A 19,338-nucleotide genomic window follows, 5' to 3' on the forward strand; every position below is an offset into this window, starting at 1 on the left:
CAATTAAAACTTAAAAGCCAATTACAATCTATGAGAATCCTACTGATCTAGAGGCCTCTCTCTTCTTTATTACTACTCTCATTAAAGTTTCATCAAACACTTGCAGCGAGCATGAAGATCATGGGTTTGATGAGACGAGTACATGTTATGATACAAAGAATGAATAAAGAAATGAGCACCACGGATTTCTCGATATAGATTGCTTAGTCCCTATACCATTAATGGTTTTGAGCATGATCAGTGGTATGCTTAGGCAAGCGTCCACCCCCCTGATCCAATAATTTTGCCAAGTACAGTTTCCAATTTGGGATAGGATAGGGCATCTGCCATTGGAATATTGATTTTTTTTTTTTTTTGAGATCCTTTGGAACATTAATGATACACTATGCTTGCTTAATCTAAGCTTTTAATTACAAATAAATTACTATAATCTTTCAATAGACAGATATTTCTCGCCTCAAATTTGTTTTCTATACTTAATAGTTATTTTCCTAAATAAATTTAAATTATCCTGAAGATTTATGCTTCAGATCAGTGATATCTGATTGCTTGACATTCAACCAGCCAACTCCTTATACTAATGTCTGGAAGTAGACTGGTAGTAGCACCCGGAATGGAAAGAATTAGGAGGGCATCAGTGTACAGGGGGTGCCCTTGTACTGTACTGAAATTAATATTGACGTTTAAAAAAGGATATATAGGTAAGCAAAATCCAGTGCATGCATCAACCACAAGGAAGAACAATGAACAATAGCAAATGGAGGTTAAGAAATTGAAGGTTTCGTACATGACAAAAGCCATTAACATGTAAACCAGAGAGAAAGTGGTGTGGAAAAGTAGTGCAATGGCAATTACGAATAAGCTCAAAATCACATCGGGCAATAAGAGAGAACTCGCCATTATAATAGGTTTGATGTATTTGTCCCTTACTGTATGTATTTCATCAAGTTGGCTCTTGTAACATTGGAAGATGAAGACATAAATCTAACTCAGATGGTCTGCCATCATTGAAAAGTGACCTAGCCATATGATCATTTTCTACTTACGATAAAGACCAAAGCAAAATCATAAAATAATCTTGGCATGATCCACGCGGCACTAAAGTCCCAATAATTTCCAATGAAAACTGATCCATTTGCGTTTTCTTGCATGCAAGAATATATAAAACCCTAGATTCGAATTAAAGCAAAGGCTTTCATGCTCTATTATAATAGCCATATTTCTCTCCCATTGCATCAACATTTCCACCTAGAAACTCGACGACAATGAGAAGGCAGAGAGCACCACGGACAGTGTTAATATGCACATAAAAACTTTTTGGGAAAAGAAAAATAAGACACGGATTTAAGGGGTGGAAAGCACAATTGTTTGAAACATGTACCCAGACATGTAATTTCTTTTGGGACCTATCCATTGAAAATAATAGTCTAAACCTTCATTAAAATTTACCCTTTAAGCGACTCTCTAAACTAATGAACAAAAACAATCAATTTCCACCCATTAATTTTACATGAAATTGACATATCCTTTCCATTTATAAATCATATTGGAAAGATTTCGTGTTATCATCCAAATGGTCATAAATTATAAGCCAATCATGTTTAGTTTTATTGTCCACCTTGTTATGTACACAAATTAGATACGTTAATGTCTCTAACTACTTTGTGTTGTTGTTTAATCTATGAGTGTTGTATAGTTGTGACTTGAAAAAAATTATTTTATAAAATATAAATTTATTTGAGGTTGATTCGGTATTTATATATGTTTGGTTAAAATGATGGTTTCAATTAAGATTGAATAAAAATAGTTTAATATATTTGGTTAAATATACTTTTCAAATTGAAGTTATAAAATAACTAAAAAAGATATATATTAATATTGATGGTTTTTAATTTAAATAGTGTAAATTTAACTACCACTATTACATCATTAAATAAATAATAGTTTTTATTAAATATTTTTTATTGTTACATTAATTTATCTACAATTTCATCATGTATGAAATTCATTTGATAAAGACTACAGTTTCTATGATTTTTTGAGCGTGCAACAAAATCATGTAAAATATTATCAGAAATAAAATTGAAATTACAATCAAATTCTGCAAATGCTACATCATCATGCGATCTTCTTCTAATTTATATAGTGTTATTAAATAATAATAAACACTATTTTTTCAAGTAAAACACAATTAAAAAAATAAATTTTTTTTACCAGGTCAAACAGGATATATGGTCCATATGAATAGTGAAATTCATCTGGCACTGTTCACTTCTCGTGCAAAACTACACAGATGTAAGAATAGGGAGAAATGTTTGAAGCAAAGAGCATGTTTGCTTTTGTCTGGCTAGATCGTCCGGAGAAAAACAGGGAAAGAGGGAACAAGAAAAAAGAAGTAGATCAAGATCAAAGAGAGAATGAAAGGACCTAGAGAACACAAAAAAGGTAAGAGATAAACGAAAAATGTGATAGGACATCTTCTGGTCAGATCATCAACATCATCTTCATCTCCAGCCTTCAGCACTAGGTGAGCCTTTCTTCCCCTGCTCACAATTTAATTACATATTTTACTATGCAGAGGGCGTGCATGCACAAATGCACTAGGAAGGGAGAAGCAGATGGATATTACTTTTAACTAACCCGTGTTTTGAACGTTAATTGTGATGGGTCCCGTATACAATAAATAGTGTTTGTTATTTTACCAAACGTTTTGTTTTTGTGGTTTGCTTCAAACGAAATGCAACCACAAAAAACAAACACGTTTTATATATAACTAATGACTTTAAAAGCTTTATGTGCAGGTAGGCATAGGCTAGGATATTCCACTTGTGTTATAATCATAAACGAGAAAATTCTAATATAAATTATATCATGGAATTTCATCTAATAGTTTTAGTTTGTTAGATTAAAAGTGGTCTTAAGATTAAATCTCACTATCCCTATTTATTTGATAAAAAATTAAACACAAAGTAATATTGGTCTGTACAAGTTTCAAGCTCAAATGACTTTCACTTAAAGGAATGTGTTAAAAAATAATATAAATTATATTTTGAGATCCCACCTAACAGTTTAAACTATTAGATTGAAATAATTCCTTGACATCCTCGAATTAGTTCAAGTCCATATATCTTTCAATTCACTATCCATACGTGTTTTTCTTAACTTATAATTCTCCATCTAAATCCATTGATGGCTTACACCTATATTGTATGTGAGAGAGAGTGTAATGTTATTGCTATTTATTTGAAAGGATAGCTTTAGCTTTGGTTTAAAATTTGTTTTGGATTTTGATAGAGGGTATGATTGAGAATTCTTGAATGTTCAAGGACCAATTAAGAAGACTCTTTGGGACTGATTTGAGAGTTTCTATAATTATATAAAAGAAACCCTTTAACTATTGTATTTGGGTATATTTAAACACAGTTCATTAGTCTCTCTTTCTTTTTGTCATGGATAGGATTTTAATAAGTGGCTAGTTACTTACAACCAGCTCTATAAATTGGATTTAATTTTTGTAAGATTAAATGAATTATTGTGTTTGAGATTTTTTTAAGGGTATTGATTTGAATTTTAAATGAAATTCAACTTATAAAAAAAATACAAAAGTAAATCAGAGAGGAGACCTTCTAGTTGCTACAGTAATTTCTTTCAAAATTAACGTTGGAAATAGTATTGTAATAATACTCGTATGTTAACACAAATTCTATTTGTGTTGAAATCTCTCATACACCTATTTCTTTTCTCTCTCAAGCCTTTGGCATCACAAATTTTTTTTTCTCCTCTACTTGACATCAATTCTCATCACGATATTCTTGATCTGATAATAGGGAACAGCCTTCACTAGTCGGATCGATCTGCATTATTCTAGCTAATAATGAGAGCTCTGTGACGTGTAAGAATCTGTCATTAAAAAAGAAGAAGAAAGCTGCAGCAGCAGCAGCTGCTGACAGATGAGAAAAGAAAGAACCACAGATGGCCTTTTTTGGATGAATGATCGACTCCATAATTAAAGAATCAATAAGTTTCAGGAATCTATTATGTGAAGGCAGCTGTTGATAATAGACTGCAATCATTATACATGGCTAAAGAGATTTGACATCTGAACATTCCCTCCAGCTATACCCTCCTGTGTATTATGATCAGACCAAATTAATGGTCCAGGGAGGCAACCCCACAAGACATGAAAGGGAAAAGAAAAAAAAGAGAAAACCTACCGTAAGAAAGTTGACTAAATGTTGGTCTAGAAAAGAATTAATGGATGGGCATGAAAGTGATGGATGCAGTAAGAGAAGTCACTTGGAAATAAAAAATTGATAATGAGGTTGAAATAATCTTTTAAAAAAATTATAAAAAACTTATAAATTCTAATTTCTAACTAATAATTAATGGAAAATAATAAAATAAAAAAATCAATTAGAAAAAAAAATTAATCCAAGTTAATTCAGGTTAACCTATTAAATTCGAGACCTGTATTATGAGATCAAGATAAATTTATAGAAAATAAATCAAAAAATTATTTTAAAGTCTTATTTTCAATATATCTAATGTTAAAAATTAAAATAAAAAAAATTCATAAAACCAATATATAACCTAATAGAAATAAAATAAATTAAAAATTATAAAATACAATTCTTAAACATAATTTAATAATAAAATAGGAAATTATAAAAATAAATAAATATAAAAAAGATTTGAATGTTAAAGAGTGGATATATGATAGGTTCTTGTGGTTTCCATGTATTGTTAATGGAATTTCTAAAAATTAATATATATTTTTATTCGAGAAAACCCACCTCCTAAAAAGTGCATGTTGTGGGTTTAGATGAGTAAGGTAAATCCTGGTTGTCTCAGGTTTTTATGAAAAATATATATTCTGATTCAAACTCAAAACCTGCTATACAGATTTCAAATCATTTATAATCATGTCACACCCCTTAAAAAATTCTATAAATTAATATATATAGTTTGTATGTGTCCTAAAGAATTAACTATTCATTTGATAATTCAGATTGCAAAGCAATTAATGCCTGGTTCCTCTTTATCAATATAAACAAGTCCTTCTGTTGAAAGGATGGGATAACAAAATAAAGTTTTAATGAAAGGGGTTAAGGCGTTGAGCATACAATAAAATGAAATCAAATAAATAGGTAAATTCTAATAGATAGCACAGTTAATTCAATGTTGATACGTGAAAATTTGTTATAAAGGGTGTTTGGAAGTGTGGTAATAATTATTTTTTAGAGTGTTTTTTGTTTAGAAATACATCAAAATATTTTTTATTTAAAAAATTATTTTTAATATTAGCACATTAAAATGATCTAAAAATATAAAATAATAATAATTTTAAGCAAAATAAATTTAAAAATTGCCCAACCCTTATTTGGAATGCTATACCAAACAAGGGCTTATTCTAGTCAATGTTTAGCAATAGGAACGCAAAGCCAATTTTTTTCCTTTTTGAGCCAAAAATAATGTTTAGATATCACAAATGTGTTTTTAAAAAAATATATGACTCGATCATAAATTTAACTTGGACTAATAAGTTGGCATCAATTAGACAAAAAAGAAGAAGAAGGAAATGATAATAGATGGATCCATGTTTCATTAAATATGGAAGAAAGAACAAGGTAAAAAATAACATAAAAAAACCAGTCTTGATCAACTCAATAGCATAGCAAACATGTAACCCTCGATAATCAAGGTTAAGCCAACTTAGGATATTTTATCAAGTTCTTGTTAACTTTAAAAACTCGTGATTATGGTCATTAGACCTAAAATATAATTTAAAAAAAATTATAAAGTTCAATTCTCAATCAAGTATTGAAAGATGAAATTAGAAAAAAAAATTATATAAAAAAAATTTAAAAAATAATAATTAAAAAATGAGTATCAAAACTGAAAAAAATATTTTTTTTATTTGATTGAAGAATAAAATTCAAAGAAAAATTAATTTAGTAAAAGGATCCAAAAAATCAAAAGAATAAGGATCAAAATCAACATAAAAATAAAACCAATTTTTTGATTAAAGGGTGGAATTAAAAAGAATAATAACTTTTACAAAAGTACTATGAAAAAAATTGAAAATCAAAATAATGAGGACTAAATTGAAAAACATAATACCACCAATTTGAATTGAATGATGAAATTGAAAACCAATAAAACTTTAACTAAAATGCTAAGGAAAAAATAAAAGTCAAAAGAATAAAGACCAAATTAAAGAATATAATATTTGGTAGGATTGAAGGATAAAATTAAAAATAAATAAAAAGAACAAGACCAAGAATTAAAAATCAAAATAATAAGGATTGAAGTAGAAATACCAACAACAAAAAAAGCTAAGTTATAATATTTTATGAAGGAAAGAGAAAAGAAAGAGAAAATAAAAAAAAAACTCAGCCTTTTATATTTATTCAAATAAAAAATTTGTCCTTGTAATTAAAAAAAATATGCAAATATCAAAAAGCTCACCTAAGGTTTAGTTTTATCTTATTTTAAGGATATTTTAATAATTTTACTATGTATTTTAATTGTTTATTATTTTTATATTTAATCAAATATAAAAATATCTCTCAGCTAATATTATAATAACTATGAAACTATTGAAAAGGTATAAAAATACCCCTTCATTCTATGTTTAAATTATTTGTTTTCACTGATATTTTTATCCTTTCATTATGCAATTAATATAAGAAAAAACTTATTGATTCCTAGTTAATTTAGAAATGACAAGTGAATTATATGAAAAGATATCAATGTTCTTAAAAATTAAATATAATTTTTTCTAGATGAAGAGGCAAAATAGCTATTACAGTATACTAATAAATAATGTTTATGAGTGTGTATCTCTATAGCCACTTCCCAAGGAGTTTTAGCTTCTTTTAATTAGCCATGTTTAGTTATCGATTATAGTTTGTCCTTTATTGTAGTTAAATACTACTTGGTGAAATTATACTGATTTTGAAATATAAAAAGATCAACTGTGATTGTAACAGTAAAAATAATTTAGTAAATATATTTTATTTATATTAAATAATTACAATTTAAAAAAAAAACTGTTTTCATTTTGAATTAAAACTTGTTTTGATTAAGAAATACTTGAAAGTAACAAAATTAGTGTTCTGATTTCACTTAACATGGCTTCTATATACCATACCACGAGGTATTTAGAAATAGGGTAATCATTATTTAAAAAAAATATTAAAAAAATATTAAAACAATATTTTTTTTAAATAAAAAATAGTTAATAACAATTATGTTTTAAAAGCACAGTAACACTAACACTAGACAGACACTAATACAAAGCAAGTCGTTGGGATTTCATGACATTCCGATTTCTTACAAAAAGTAGATGTGGTTTATCATAATATTCCCATTTGGGAAAGGTTAGATTAAGAAGCGAAAAAAGGAGAAATTAGTGGCGAAGGAAATGGGACGGTGGTGGCGGTGGTGGAGGTGGTAAATGATGCCCCATCACCATGAGAGTGATAATCACCAATCATCAACGGCATTGTCATTTGTGGGGGTGGGGGCCCCGGTTTGGGTTTATTCCTAGGAGATCTATCTAGTGCCAGGTGGCAGTCTACGAGCCAGTCTTTCTTACGTTGTTGAGCTGCAATGATGGTGGCCGGTGGCAGGTTAAACAGGACATTTGATGATTCCAAAATTATTTTCAAGGTGCTTCACTATAAGGAACAACCGAGCAATTATGTTAAATTTAGAGTATATAATTGAATTGTCGACCACAAAATTAGTGTTCTCATCTCAATTAACGTGGCTTCTATACGTTTATGGGTGTTTAGAAATGGAACAACTGTTGTTTTTGTTAAAGTGTTTATTTTTTTAATATATTAAAATAATTTTTATATCAATACATTAAAATATATTTTTAAATAAAAAAATTAAAAATTAACAAAACAATGGCACCAACAGTCACACAACCCGAGATATATATATATATATATATATATATATATTACACTGTAGGATTTTCACATTGATAAAAAACACGATACAAATTATATTTTTAAAAAAATTATTAAAAAATTATTTTTTATATATGTTTTAGATCATTTTTATATATTAATTTTAAAAAATAATTTTTAAAAAATAAAAAATATTATTTTAATATATTTCAACATAAAAAATAATTATAACCAAGATCACACTCCTAAACAAACCTTAATTTTAAAAAGAGCTGGTAAAGTTATATAATGTGTTTGGACTGGTTTCTTTTTTCTTTTTCTTTTTCTAACTTTTCAAACTGAGGAATCTGAGTTCCAATATCATCTTCAATTGTTTATCATCAATCTATCCAATAATTATATGGGCTTATAAAGGACAGAGGAATTTACACCGAAAAAAATTATTTTCTGAACAGAACAGGCTTTTTTTACCAAATAAGCACTGCAAGATCGATTCCCTCCATCACGAATCCTTAAGCAACACAAGGATGACTACCATTCAGCTAAATAATGTTTGCAGCCTAGAAGCTTGATCTTTGCTTCAGAAATTGATCTATCCCCGCTAGGATCAGCTCAATGAAGCCAGGGGACAACTTTTGCGGCGTCTGGTTACAATGGTTCCTATTCACATCTTTGTACAGGTGCAGTGTACCTTAGAAGGTAGCAAAGGACATCTGTCTACCAGATTTTAGTGCACTGGAGGAATAAACATTCAATCTTTACAGGAAGAAAGGAGGTTATATATTCCTCACCATTGGGGCACAAAACGGGCCATCCAAATGGCATCACCAGATTGAACTGGATACCTGTAATAAAAAAAAATTTAAGCTACAAGGACAGAGAAGTTGCAGAGAACAGAGAAGCACGAACGAGCAAACAGAATATGCAAGTATAAAGAAACGGGTTAAAGAAATGTTTCAACAAGCCAATGAGAACGTAACTCAACTGGCACTTATGTCCCTTCCCCTCAAGTGGTTTTAGGTTTGAGCTTCTCCTTTGTGATTAAAAGTTAAAAAGAAATGTTTCAACAAAAGAAGTTCCAGAGGCACCCACTTAAAGCTTCAAGTGTGTTGTTAAAATTGCATGAACAGACACATGCTGACCAGCAAAGGAACTTCCCAACTGAAAACACTATCATTTATTGAACATGAATCTCAGATTTATTTATTTATTTATTTGATAGACCCTTTTGACTGGTTCATTTGAAGCAGTTTATAAATATGCTTCTATCAAAAAGCTTTGTAGCAATGAAAACAAGACTTTTGAAGTACTTTCAGATCTTTATAAAATTCAGAATCTTCCAAATAAGCCTTTAAATATGGCTAAACTATTCAAACCTCCATGAATTTAAAGTTATTTAAAAATTAGTCCATGTATTCTTAATTTCAGTTTTGACCTCCTCATACTTTGGTATTTTGAAATCAAGCCTTTTTGTTATTTTTTCCACAATTCCCTCCATGTTATGCATATAAAACTAATAAAATTACTTAAACACTCTGAACATCGGTAATCTTCAACTTAATTGATTATTTTTAATTTTTTGATAGAATTAATTTTAAATTTTGAAAATAAAATAAATAAATTTAACAACGTAAAAAAAGCACCAATTTTTGTACCGGTTCCAGAAGAGCAAAGAAAAAAGGGGAGTTTTGTTCATTATTTTAATTCTCCATCCAAAAATTTTGATTTTAATTTTTTCAAAAAAAAAACTAGCAGCATAAATACCCTTCTTCTTTGTCTAAAAAAAAAAACCCCCCACTAGCCTTGAAATCTCTTCATTTTTTTTCCAAAAAATTAATTTAAAACCAAAATTTCAAGATGGAGAATTAAAATTATGATAATAAATTTTATTTCTCAAATTTAAAATTCATTTCATAGAAAAAAAATTAAAATTGATTAGTTAGGTGAAAGGTTATTGGAGATGAGAATACTTAAGTCATTTCATTAAGTTTTATATGTAACATATGAAAAGAACCTTGAAAAAAGTAGCAAAAAAAATTTCAAATACATCATCAAAGTACAAAGACTAATTCTCAAATGACTTTTTAAGTTCAGAAGAGGTTTTACCATTTAGCTTTTAAATAATATTAACACCAAATATTATTTGAGAATAGCAATAACTATTTGAGAATCACAACTCTTGATTTAAATTCTTACCAGCTATTACCCAATCGATAAATACCTTGTCCCTCTAATAGCAGCAAACCATGCGGATTGTAATGCACCTCCTATATAGCACACATGCAAGTGAAAAAAAAAAAAAAGAGGGAACAAAACTCGCAATTTCACATCACAAATTCAAGGGATAGCAGCCTCAAGAAGCTGACAGTTGGGCCTATGTGGTTAGCAAAACACGATACTTTGAAGATTATTGCATCATGAAGATGAACAGACAGTATATTCTAAATTCTTTCACTTAAATAAGTTCCTTCTGTACTTCAGCATTTGGCTGGACCTTGGATTTGGTAAAAACTGGAATTCATGTTCTTTGGATTTTTAGGCCCTCCAGAGAATTAAACCAGTACAGTGGTGAAAAAATATAACAAACAAACTTAAAACCTAAGATCTTGAAACAAAGTACGGAGTTTCAATCAACAAACAAGGGAAGCATACCTTCACATTAAGGAATTCTCCAGGTTGGAAATCCATTATCTGCAGGCAGAAAATCATGCCAACCAAGAATCTAGCTTGTTAAAAAGAACACAACAATTCAGAACTTTGTCAAATTAATGTTTATGATCCTATATTTCATTAACACTACCACAGAGGTTTCCTACATAATGTAAGAAAAGGAAGCTGCACTCCCTGGCAAATGCTTATATGCATGGAATTCAAAACTTCAAAATTGATACCATAAAATTAGGAGTTTCTAACAATTTCAGAACTACATTCCAGTACTGCAGCATAATCCTAAATTTCATGTCAAGATATTGTACAGTACAATATTTGAAGCATTAAAATATTGAAGATCCTAGCTCGCTTGCCCTTTAACCAAGCGACTGGCAACTTGTGCCATGTTTAATGAATTAAACTAATTCTGCAAGGACTTTTTGCATCCAAATCTTTTGACAAGAATATTGCTGGGAAGCATGCAAATGACAGGTAGAGGTGCTGGTCAAAACTGCTACTCAACCAAAAAGGTTCATAAATCAAAGTTGCTGTGTGCAGATATCTGTTTTTATAATTTCCAAAATTTCTTATCATATAAGTGCTCATACTGTCTTGTCCAGTTCCAAACCCTATCTATGAGAGCAATCTAAACTAGTCTATGAAAAATGCAGCTCAGAAAGATAGGTTCTTTGCTTTTTTTCCAAAATATTAACTTACAAAAGTATAAGGTCGAAAACTGGAAAGCAAAAGGGCTTACATGGATATTGAAGTCATATGGCAATGATGGAGGTAGAAGCTTTCTAAGTTCAAAAACCTGTTAATTAGTAAAATGAGCAATTTTGTTGCATGTGCACATGACTAACAAATAATAACATCATAATATGCTCAGGAATGGTAATGTATAATTCCTAAGCATAATTATTCTTTACAAAGAAAAACAAGCATTTGTAAATCAGAAAAACAAAGCACTCTGCAAAAGTAAGAAAACAATAATTGAAAGGTACCTCACCTGGAGTTTCAAGAAGTGGCTGCTGGTCTGTTGAACCAACAATTTGCTCAGTGAAATGATTTTCTAGAGAATCATACCTGACAGGATAAGAAACCCTCTTGGTGATCGTAATTATTAAGGATAATGTAGTAGCTATACTACACTAGCAAGCAAATAGTAAACTTAATGAAAGACATCACTTCGATGAGCCTGATCAAACAGATATCTAAATAATAATCCCTGCACCAATTTTCCTGGTCTTAGATAATCAACTATAATACCTCCATATACAGAACATAAAAAGTTGAATAAAGCAATAGCATAGGTGAGACAGCTAGACATTCAGTTAATCATACTTCATGGAGAAACAAACCTGCGTTCAAAGACAGCAAGAGTAGCAGATGCACCACACCCCAGAGAATGTTCAAAATTTGGTGGTAGATAAGTGTATGAATCCAGCTATAAAGCGAAGAGTATGACATCAAAATTTTTGAAGCCAGCATTAACAAATTAGAAAGATTCCCTTTCTCTAAAGCTGAAAGATATATATATCTACATGTGCGAGTTGTTGAGCTTTCAAAAACATGGTATCAAGTGTCTTGGGTTACAAAAGCATAATTCAAAAGGAAACCAAATCTCTAAAGACTGCCTTTTGGTTCCTTTTTATTTCCAACTTGCCTTCTGTCAATACTACCAAAAATCAACCACATGGTTGAGGTTTTAAAGGTAATAGATATATGAATATGTCTGTGTGGGGTGGAGTTCCCAAAACAATTAGTTCTAAGTGTCATGAATTTCAAAACCATGGTTTCAAAAAAGGTAATCAGTCATCATATCTGCCTTTCAATTTCAAACTTGCTTTCGTCAACTCTACCAAAAATCCTAAACACACTCTTAATATGTGCCCTAAATGTGTAGACCACACTTGCTGTCATTTGGTGGTGGGCACCAGATGCATTACTCAGAGTTGCAGAACCCTGAACCACGAACATGAACCTAATAATTTAGGAAGCATGGGTTAGCCGTGGGTTAGCCAGGATCATACTTGGATCAGGCCCACTGATAATGGAAACACATAAAAAAAAAAAATTATTCCTTACCTCTCCACATCATTTGGAGGGAGCCCAGACCTTGAATTTTCTGCACATGGTAGAGTTTACATCAGCAAGCAAACCAAATTAGCAGACATGCATAACAAGCTGCATCACATTTTTCACAAGAAAATCACAGGGGATGAAAGATTAATATGTACTATAAAAAGGAAGGAAATGGGTTATATCCCACACTAAAGAGATTCTACGTTTTCAGTAAGAATAAGAAGTGCCTCAACTGTATCCATGTATGGTGCACTTTCAAGAGAAACAAGATTATTCAGCCTAATCACAGAAACTCAATTACACAAATCCTACAGGATTAGAGCTCAGCTGATCTTTGTTTATTTTTTATTATTATGTTTGATGATAACAGAGTTCTGCTGATCATTAAGACTGCAAAAATTACAGTGAAGAAAACTATGCAGAACTCAATACCCAGGTCAGGTAACAACATTCAAGAAATGTGTCCACAAGCATAGAACTTCGTATGTTTTTGACAAGTATCATCTGCATGATTACAAGGCGTGCCATCAGGAAGAACTTGAGGTTTCCTATACCAGACATCTGAACCTCACCCACCATCCTCATAAGTTACAGAACATGTGTATACATAAAGAGAAGACTACCAATTCAAATTTCTCACAGCATGCATTCAGTTGATTGGTTGATAATAATTACTTTCGGAGTCAACCACACCGCATATCATTGATAAAAGTCCTCTGGTTCAGAATATAGGGGCTATCTCAGGGATTATTCTAATTCGCAGGTGAGGGAAGGGGAAGACATGCTAAGAACAAGTAACCTATGCCCGAAACGATGCATGGTAAGTGCTAATACGTGACTTGAGAGTTTTTTTTTCAAAAAAAAAAATCAACTTCGGAAAACAATAATCTCGCTAAACTCTTAGCCTGCTTCAAGCCAAAACAAGAAATTAAACATCCTGGGCAAAAAATAAAATATAGTAAGTGATCAATAACAAAAAGAAACATGAAATAATTGAGAAGAGAAAACCTTGCATTTTGTGAGGTACATCACAAAGTGGGAACCCATAGCTGGCGTAATTAGATATGCCCCCAATGTATTTGTCCTGTCATACATAAATTTGAATGGCTATAGCACCGGATTTCTTTATAAATGGAAATTCAAAGAAAAGAAAAGGAGCAGTACCATTCTGGTAAAGGACTGAATACATGACTTTCTGGTGTTATTAATGCGTGGTCTCTTTCATAAACACTGCGTGTGAAACCTGGCAAGTCTGTAAAAAGAAGAAACAAATTAAGCTTGTATTTCATCTTCAATTGACTGCTTTCTGATTAGAATAAAATAAAAATGTATGGCTCAATTCGTGCTTTCTTTTGTAAAATGATATAATTCAAACAAAAAAATTGATAACAAAAGTTCATCAAATTGATAACAACTATCATACATCTTCTATTTAGAATTAAAAAAAAATGTAGTGACCTTGAAGGTGAGAAGGAGAGAGTGTTGGATTAGAAACTCTCCAATAGAGTGGTTTGGAGGAGGCCGTTTCGGTTTCAAAAGGTGAAGGAGGAGCAGAGCAGAATCCCCCATGGTCACTCAAAGCAGCTGTAATTGAAGATAGACAGAGAAGGAGGAGGAGGAGAGACGGTAGCGTTGGAGTTTGCATGGTATTTTGGTTTTTGGCTGTTAGATGAGCGAGCGTGCTAGTTCAGTAGGTTCAGTCTGAGCCTGCGGATGGTGGTGGAGTGGGGTCGGAGGACCACTGACAGCAAATGAAGACCTGTTTGTTTTAAAAATATATATTTTTTATTTTAAATTAATATTTTTTTAATTTTAAAAAATAAAAAATATTATTTTATATATTTTAAAATACAAAAAAAAATTAAAAATAATTACTACTATACTCTCAAATATAATTAAAATTAACATGTGGCTTGCTAACAATTTATTTTTTAAAATTTTTTTATTTTAAAATAATATTTTTTTATTTTTAATATTAAAATAAAATAAATAAATAAATTTTCATCAAATAATATTTCAACCGAACACTATCTTCATTTTATCCAAAATAAAAGATTGTTCAAAGATTAAAACACCTTAATTTAAAAAAAAAAAAAAAACTGGGCAGCTAGAAAAATAAAAACTATAACTTTATGTTTAAATGCATTGTTACATGTAAAAATTAAAAATTAATGAACAACACGAGTTTTTTCTTTATATATAAGCATTTTTAATAATATAAAAATTAAAATTATTTTTATATTTTTATATTTAGTTAGTGTCATAAATTAATTTTGTATTACAAATTTAATAGAAAACATATTAGTTAACAGTTTTCATGATAATTTTTAATTTAAATTAAATAAAATTCATAGTCTACATTTTAATTGTTATAAATATAAAATATTAAGATGATTATTATAATTTTGATTTTTTATAAAGAAAAATAGTTGTAATCTTCATATATATATTTTTTATTTTTAAGGAATGAACGTGTTTTAAAAAAAAATTATTGAAAAACAAACTAAAGAAAGAAAGAAAAACTATTAACGTTACTAAACATACCTAAATTTTTATAAAACATTTTTCTTAATTAAATATTAAAAATATTACCTTGAAAAATTAACATTAACATTAAAAAAATAACAGAAAAGTGATTTTACCGTATATCATTTATCACCTCCCAAGGCATCGTCCATTGTAATGGTTTTTTTAATTATGTTTCTTTTCTAATTTTATCTATTTTATTTTGTCAGAATTTTCATCCATTGTAATGGTTTTTTTAATTATGTTTCTTTCCTAATTTTATCTATTTTATTTTATCAAAATTTAAATTTTATAATTTATTTTAATTTATTTTTTATATAGTTATCATAATTTTATAATTTATGTCGCAAATTTAATAAATTAATCTACTTAAATCAAGTTTTTTTATTTTTTTTATTTATATTTATTTTTTAATTTTATTGTTCAACATCATGTTGAATTAAGTTATTTTATTGTGTCCTGTTTTTATTGAATTTTTTTCTTTGTATCTTTCAAAAATGTGTTTATTGGAATTAGGTTTTGTAATTTGTTACTAATAAATTATTGGTCTAGCAATTAAAGCACTATTATACCCTTATAAGGGTTAGAACACAAATTAGATCCCTAGAAAACGCATTTATTAAGAGGTATAATGAGACTAATTTCATCATTTAAAAAAGCATGAGGATATCCAAGTGAAAAAAAAGATTTTATAATTTATTTATTTTGGTTTTGTATAGGGTTATTTAAATCTCATGATTTAAATTACGAGATTTGCAAGTAAACCCTTATTTGCTTATGTTGTTTTTTTGGTTCACTTTATTTGAGATTACCTGATTTTATGACTTTTGTCACGAGTTTGATAGATTAACTCAGGTTTACTCAATTTTTTTTTAATTTTTTTTCAATTTCACTGTATTTTAATTGGAAATTAGACTTCATAATTTGTTTTGATTTAGTTTTTATATGGTTATCTTAATTTCATGATCTAGGTCGTGTGTTTGACAGGTTAATTAGGGTTGATTTGAGTATTTTTTTGAGAAAAAAAATTATATTCTTCAATATTGGGTTGATTAAGAATTAGACTTCATAATTTATTTTGATTTACTCTATATAGAGGTTATAATGATCTCATAACCTATTTCATGAATTTGATAAGTTAATTCAATTTGAATTAGATCAGTCTAATATATTGTCATTTTAATTATTTTTTAAAAAAATATGTTTTGAATTTTTGTGACTCAAACCATTTTTTTACTAATCATTTTGGTTGTCTTTAAACTCATCAAGTTATTCAAATCAACCCCCTCACTATTTAATATTTTTTCTATAAAAATATTAGCAATGCTTGAGGTTTTTTATTAAAAAATTAATCTTATTGAGACAATGATCTAATTATAACTTGCATATATCATAAAACAATTAAAAAAATCAATATAAATGATTGTGTAGTTAGCCAGTTACCTTTGAGTTGTCGTGGATAAGTTTTTAGTAATTTTATTAAACTCGTTAGAACCCAATAGGTCACAATGATGACCCATCAATTGGTCTTTAAACGATGTTGAGTTTCAAAGCAAATCAAGTAGGAGCTGACCTAATATGGTCAAATCAAATGGGTTGTCTTTAAACTTGTTAAGTTATTAAAGTCACATCAAGTCAATCCTCTCGTTATTTAATATTTTTTTCTATAAAAATGTTAGTAATGCTTAAGATTTTTTTAATTAAAAAAATTATTTTAACATATAATATAGCACAAGATAATAATATAATCACAATTAACATACATCATAAAGCAATTAAAAAAATCAATATAAATAATCGTGTAGTTAAAACTAGTCGGTTACCTTTGATCTATCGTGGAGAAGATTTTAGTAATTTTATTAAACTCATTTGAGCCTAATAAGTTAACATGATGACCATCAAGTGGTCTTTAAGTTAGGATGAGTTTCAAAGCAAATTAAGTGGGAGCTGACCTAATATGGATAAACCAACTTATTATCAACTCAATCGATCAAGCTAGAACTTGATTTTACTATTTAAAAAATTACAAACAACTTTGTTTTGTTGTTTTTTATTAAAAAAACATTGAAATGATGATATTTTGGATTGATTAGTGTCAAACCAAGTTAAACCATCTAATTCATGACCGGAGTTATCACATTAATTAGTTTTAATAACCTAGCTCTTTGGAATCTGTTTTATATTTAATTAAATGGTTATAAAAATAAATATTTACATGTAAAAACAATGAATACAATTATTAAAAATAGATGTATTTCTTTAATTTAAACTTTATTTTCTTATTAATGCATCTATTTATTATCTCAACAAAAAATAACTTTAAACATTTTTAAAATAAAAATTTATCATGATTTCAAAAGCAAGTTTAAGAAAATACTATATTGCTATCTTAATATTTTATATATGGTTAAAGAAAAAATTAATAAAAATGACAAAAATATGTAAAAAAATCCATCAAAAATTTAAATAAATAAAGTTTTATTTTCGTTGAATATTTGTAAGCAGTTTTTTATTTCTTATTTTTGAATCTTAGGTGCATAATAATTAAAAAACATTGTTTACATTCTCATATGAAACTATAATATCATTTAAGAATAATAAAAAAATTGAATAAAGATTTAAATATTGTGGAAATCAATCTCAAAATTAGTTAGGATCTTAGAGAAATATTGGTATATATGGTTTAGGAAAGAGAAATCTGGTATTAACTATCTAGATTCTCTAGATTATTGCTTTCTAGTTTAGTGTAGGATACTTTCCTATATAGTATTTATTTCTTGTTTTGAGGGTCAGTAGGTTAGCTTCTCTTCCCTATTTATTGTACAAACATATTGTTGGTAATGTTAAGAAAAGTAAAAGACTTCTCTCAAAATTCTTCATCGTATCAGAGCCTACTCTTGAACCCTAATCTGCTTCTATAAAGCACGGCAGCAGCAGGACAAAGCTCTCTCTCTGAGGTGACCTCACAGCCAGGAACAGTCTCTCATGGTAGCCTTTCAGGAGGCACTGAAGGTACATCACACCAAATCACAGGACATAAACTCAATGGATATAATTATCTTCAATGGTCATCATCAGTCATGATGTTTATTTGTGGAAAGGGCAGAGATGACTACCTCACAGGGGATATCATCATACCAGAAAAGAATGATCCTATGTTCCGAACATGAAAAACTGAAAATCATATGGTAATGTCATGGCTGATCAATTCAATGACCAATGAAATTGGAGAAAATTTTCTCCTATATGGAACAGCAAAGGAAATCTGGGAAGCAGTAAGAGAAACCTACTCAAGTTCTGAAAATACATCAGAACTATTTGAGATTGAGGTAGTGTTACATGATCTACGCCAAGGAGAACTTTCTATTACTCAATACTTCAACATTCTTTGCCGTCATTGGCAGCACCTAGATATGTTTGAAATTCACAGCTGGAATTGCCCTGAAGACACAGTCCTATATAGAAGAATTGTTGAGCAAAAAAGAACTTTCAAATTTCTTCTTGGGCTCAACAAGAACCTTGATGAAGTCAGAGGAAGAATAATGGGAACCAAACCTCTTCCAAATCTCAGAGAAGCATTCTCTGAGGTTAGACGTGAAGAAAGTAGAAAGAAAGTAATGATGGGATCTCACAACTCAGCTCACGTAATGGAAGGATCTGCCCTTGCTGCTCGAGGTCATTCAAACAGCAACCATGATAATCGACAGAGGAAAGGAAGACCCTGGTGTGATCACTGCAACAAACCAGGACATATCAAGGAAAATTGCTGGAAGATTCATGGCAAACCTGCTGATTGGAAACCATCAAAATCAATAAATGATAAAGACAGACGTGCCAACAATGTTACTTCAGATGACAACCGAGACAAGAACACCATTCTGCCAACTGAAACAAGTCCTTTCAGCAAGGAACAACTTGAGATCTTACAAAAACTCTTCAGTCAGAATTCACTGTCTCAACCAAGTGAGTCAGCCTCTGGTCCTAAATTTGGACTGTTAGCACAAAAAGATAAATTTTCAATAGCCTTTACTGTTAATAAGAAACACTCGAGCCCTTGGATCATCGACTCCGGAGCATCTAACCATATGACAGGAGATGCTACTCTTCTTAATGAATACAATCAGTGCACTAATAATTCTACAGTTCATATAGCTGA

The 19,338-nt window shown here is 29.5% G+C and overlaps 2 protein-coding genes across 3 annotated transcripts; one reads left to right on the forward strand and one right to left on the reverse strand.

Moving 5' to 3' along the window:
• Positions 1–8,229: 8,229 nt before the first annotated feature.
• Positions 8,230–14,389, reverse strand: LOC105141879 ((S)-ureidoglycine aminohydrolase-like). Of its 2 annotated transcripts, none has more exons than XM_011049257.1 (12): positions 14,115–14,389; positions 13,821–13,908; positions 13,665–13,740; positions 12,660–12,699; positions 12,489–12,555; positions 11,933–12,018; positions 11,576–11,657; positions 11,329–11,385; positions 10,575–10,613; positions 10,144–10,189; positions 8,714–8,767; positions 8,230–8,613 (listed from the first exon to the last, which is right to left on the reverse strand). In XM_011049257.1, the coding sequence occupies exons 2-12, from the start codon at positions 13,821–13,823 to the stop codon at positions 8,483–8,485; spliced, it is 681 nt and encodes a 226-aa protein (XP_011047559.1). In that variant the 5' UTR covers positions 13,824–13,908; positions 14,115–14,389; the 3' UTR covers positions 8,230–8,482. The 2 variants fall into 2 exon arrangements, with proteins under 2 accessions (XP_011047559.1, XP_011047560.1); XM_011049258.1 differs by having other exon boundaries at positions 10,119–10,189.
• Positions 14,390–18,373: 3,984 nt separating this feature from the next.
• Positions 18,374–19,338, forward strand: LOC105141924 (uncharacterized). Its single transcript, XM_011049319.1, has 2 exons — positions 18,374–19,176; positions 19,326–19,338. The coding sequence occupies exons 1-2, from the start codon at positions 18,374–18,376 to the stop codon at positions 19,336–19,338; spliced, it is 816 nt and encodes a 271-aa protein (XP_011047621.1).

Source organism: Populus euphratica, unplaced genomic scaffold, assembly GCF_000495115.2.
Source record: "Populus euphratica unplaced genomic scaffold, PopEup_1.0 scaffold134.1, whole genome shotgun sequence".
Taxonomy (NCBI): Eukaryota; Viridiplantae; Streptophyta; class Magnoliopsida; order Malpighiales; family Salicaceae; genus Populus; species Populus euphratica.

What these genes read in the sequence shown, in the direction of transcription:
- LOC105141924 (XM_011049319.1), top strand. Translation starts at nt 18,374, where the DNA reads ATGTCATGGCTGATCAATTCAATGACCAATGAAATTGGAGAAAATTTT.
- LOC105141879 (XM_011049257.1), bottom strand. An exon ending in CTTGCTGTCTTTGAACGCAG is followed by an intron (nt 11,658 to 11,932) that starts GTTTGTTTCTCC and finishes TTATCCTGTCAG; the next exon opens with GTATGATTCTCTAGAAAATC. An exon ending in GAGAATTCCTTAATGTGAAG is followed by an intron (nt 10,190 to 10,574) that starts GTATGCTTCCCT and finishes TGTGCTATATAG; the next exon opens with GAGGTGCATTACAATCCGCA.